At 33.2% G+C, this 3,576-nt stretch overlaps 1 protein-coding gene across 1 annotated transcript in view; it reads right to left on the reverse strand.

The window, feature by feature from the left end:
• Positions 1 to 1,748, reverse strand: part of TRIADDRAFT_55777 (uncharacterized protein) — a gene marked incomplete at both ends in the record, with an annotated part of 4,223 nt that extends 2,475 nt beyond the window's left edge. Inside the window, 2 exons of the mRNA XM_002112054.1 lie at positions 1,120 to 1,124; positions 1,630 to 1,748. Of these exons, the coding sequence (XP_002112090.1) occupies positions 1,120 to 1,124; positions 1,630 to 1,748 (124 nt within the window). The remainder of the gene's footprint in view (positions 1 to 1,119; positions 1,125 to 1,629) is intronic.
• Positions 1,749 to 3,576: the final 1,828 nt, after the last annotated feature.

The following is a 3,576-nucleotide window of genomic DNA, read 5'->3' on the forward strand; positions in this document are numbered from 1 at the left end:
CAAGATTCGTTGTTGCTGCAATATTTGGATGATGCAACACTGTTGAAATTTCGCTTCCAATACTACACCAAATAGACGTAGTTGCAATAAAATATTGCAGACAGAATAGAAATCCCATGTTAACCACTCGTTCAGCTCTCAGTACATGATTGATTGCACAAAATACACAACGAACGATAACTTGCTCATTTCACACTGCTTTACCGTACAGTATTATCGTTCCAGGAAGCTGCAGATGCTCCAATAATCAATTGCAAGAGATGACCAATTGATCATGCCTTTTAATTCTATACCGTAGAATAAACCTATTTTATGGAGGCTACGATTATCATGACTAGCCCAACCCTCGCTCGTAATACTCTGCGTACTATCAACTTACTCTTTTTCTTACAAAGGAGATCATGGACAACGGAACGTTCTCCCTGTGATTACTGTTACTTATTTTACCAGCTGTAATTGCTCAACAAAATAGTTTGTAGAGGATGCATGCTTGAATATCTGGACATGTTTATGTTCATTTATACTAATAATGAGGCTTGTCCAACTCCATTCCGAATTGGATAGATCAAGTTATTCCTTCATCGATGCAGGAACTTGACACCTGACATAATCAACCACAACCGTGTTTTCCTTAATAATAATAATTAAAAGATACAACTGCATTGACAGACGACAGTAGGAATACATTATATCAACAGCGATACTGCGGTACACCATCGTTGCCATTGCATTACAACTTTTACCTGAAAATGAATGATGTAAACTTGCTATGGTTATTGAAATAAGATTGAGAAATTAAAAATAGAAGCATATACCGGTACATATGATTTGCTACATTATACAGAACTCGTATTCTTATTTAATTTTCTTCTACTTTTTTTATTTGTATATAAAAAAGTGATTCAGCAATAAACGTGAGCAATGAATGAAGATGAAATAAATCTTAAATTTTAGGGATAGCAACAATTTCGCCCTAAGGAGTCAAACCGGCTCCTCAATTTAATATCCATACCATTTCATAATCATGAAAGGGTGTTTGGCTTATTAATTAAGTGATTCAAGACAATCGCTTAAAACTGGACTATTTGCCACTGTGCACTTATGTTTCCAACAGATTACCTTGCCTATAAACATTTATAACATGCACAAACAAAACAATCAATAGAATTGCAAATAGTATTTATTAACCTTAATTGATTGCGATGATATCATGCCATGAAATAATTTAAGCGTTCAGATAGGGTCGTACGCGTACGATTCCATAAGCAAATATCAATTATTAGCAAGTCAATTGTTTCACGCACAGTCTCCTAGTAGTCTAGTACCACATCAAGAGGCAAAGACTTGCATAAATCCGTGTACTAATTTATCCAAAACTTATATCAACGCAAAGAACTATATTAACATTGATGATTTTGCGGTACACAACCGTAAATAATTAATCGAAGGTAACAGTTGAACTCGGCAGCAAAAGGTCGGCGTGATATGACTCAGCCTCCTACTATACCCGAGTACACTCCCAGATAGTCAATAAATTAATCCAAAATATCTGTATTTAAATCTCCACCAATCTCTTTTTTATTTCTTTATTATAGACCATAGCTATGTCTATTTTTTAAAATTATGAACCTTTTGCGTTTGATATATCTCGACTCGTTTTTAACTATTTGACAGGCTCGACCTAAAAAATAATGGCAGATCGATGTGAAAAATCTACCCTTAGCATGTGCATTGTGCAATGACGCCATGCCTAACAAGGTTGCAGGAAACAACACTAATTGTTCCCAGAAATAATTTTTAGTTTATTTTAGCAAATGAATCATTGCTTACAATATCGCTTTTATGACCGATCCATTCGGTAAAGTAGAATTGGCCGGACATAAGGAATTGTAGTTAATTTTAAATTAAAGAACTAACAATCAACGTTGTAAAATAAATTTCGATAGCCTTAATTCCAAGCGAGTATATTTTTACATGATTTATACTGCTGTGTAGAATCAAGTACGAACTTTGTAATAAGATACTGAGAGTGGCATTGCTAAGCTAAGAAACAATGAAAGGATAACATACGTAGTAGTTCTGACATCAGAATCAGTGCTTGAATTCTGTAGATGCAATCCATAAATAGAAGATAGCAGGTGTGGTGTTTATAAGTGTTGTATAATTAATCTATTAGCAATTGAAAAATAGACAAGGTACGAGTGTTTATTATAATAAATAGGTAGTGCACGTACACGAGTATTCAACACGGCACACCATTTTGGATGTTGATCTTGGAATGAATTATGATAATCTTATACCGTACTGAATATAACTTTACATTATTTCAGAATTAAACTTAAAATAAAACTTGCATTATTTTCACCGGCACATTTAGTAATTATTATCTTACAATGATATGATTACGACATAATTCCGGTATCAGATGTACTCGTTAATATTACGTAAGATTTTCAAATGTTTAGCTGTTTTGGCCGTGGAAAACGATTGGTTGTGATCCGGTTTTTTAGTACAACCGACTAGTCAGTATAAATCTAGTATCATGTTAAAGTTTAACCTTCGAGATCTAGAACCTTGTAATCTCTACAGCCCCTTTAAATGCGAATGGCAGACTACCTACGCCCTGATGTATTAAAAAAGGAATGTAGATATAATCCGTTATTAATAAATAACTGAATCTGCATTTTATGTAACTCCAATGTTCACATAAAAACAACTTTATTCTTCTTCAACTTTTGCCAAAGTTATCAAACTTTATAATAGCGCTAATAAAAAATTGTCACAATGAATGGCGTCTATCAAATAGATATATTGTAGAAATAAGTTGCGTGCATTGAATACATTCTAAATAGAACGCTAAACAACCGTTTAATTCTGATAGCTTCTATAGCATAATAGTACAGGTACTTTAGTTGACAAAGGCTAATCTTCATTATAACTGTTATTAATAGACAAATGAAAAAAAAACTCTATATTTGATTGTTAGTCTATTGAGAAGTACCGCCCTATGGATTTTATGTAACTATCTTATTATCTGAGTTTCTATTATTTAGAATAATTGCACTGTATCGACGGATTTATAATGGCTAATAAGAGCCATTTCAAATTCTATTTTTGTACCCTGAATCAAGATTCATCATAAGTGTTTATTATTGTAGCCGGAAAAGATAGAAATGTGTTCATTCGTTGAATACGGCAACATTTTACTGCATTGAGAATTGGATGGCTTGGAAATTTTGTTTGTTGAAATGAATTACTGACTGACTGACATTTTAAGCATGATGCAATCAAGAAATTAGGCTGTAGGTTAGGCCAGTACTTCCTCATACAGTTGAATATGTCAATAACGTAACGTAAGAAAATGCACCGTATTATTCTTTCTTATACTAGCAATCTCTATACGTTCCATCCTGATATGAATAACGGATTAATGCCGTAGTGAACGTTGAGTCTAGATGTCTAATAGAATTTCTTTCAATTTTATCTTTTACAACTATGGCATAGGCAGGTAATATGAAATTGGCTTTGTCAACCATAAAAGCTGTGATAGAAATAGTATAGTCATGACTATCAATC

The sequence above is a fragment of the Trichoplax adhaerens genome, genomic scaffold, assembly GCF_000150275.1.
Source record: "Trichoplax adhaerens TRIADscaffold_4 genomic scaffold, whole genome shotgun sequence".
Taxonomy (NCBI): domain Eukaryota; kingdom Metazoa; phylum Placozoa; class Uniplacotomia; order Trichoplacea; family Trichoplacidae; genus Trichoplax; species Trichoplax adhaerens.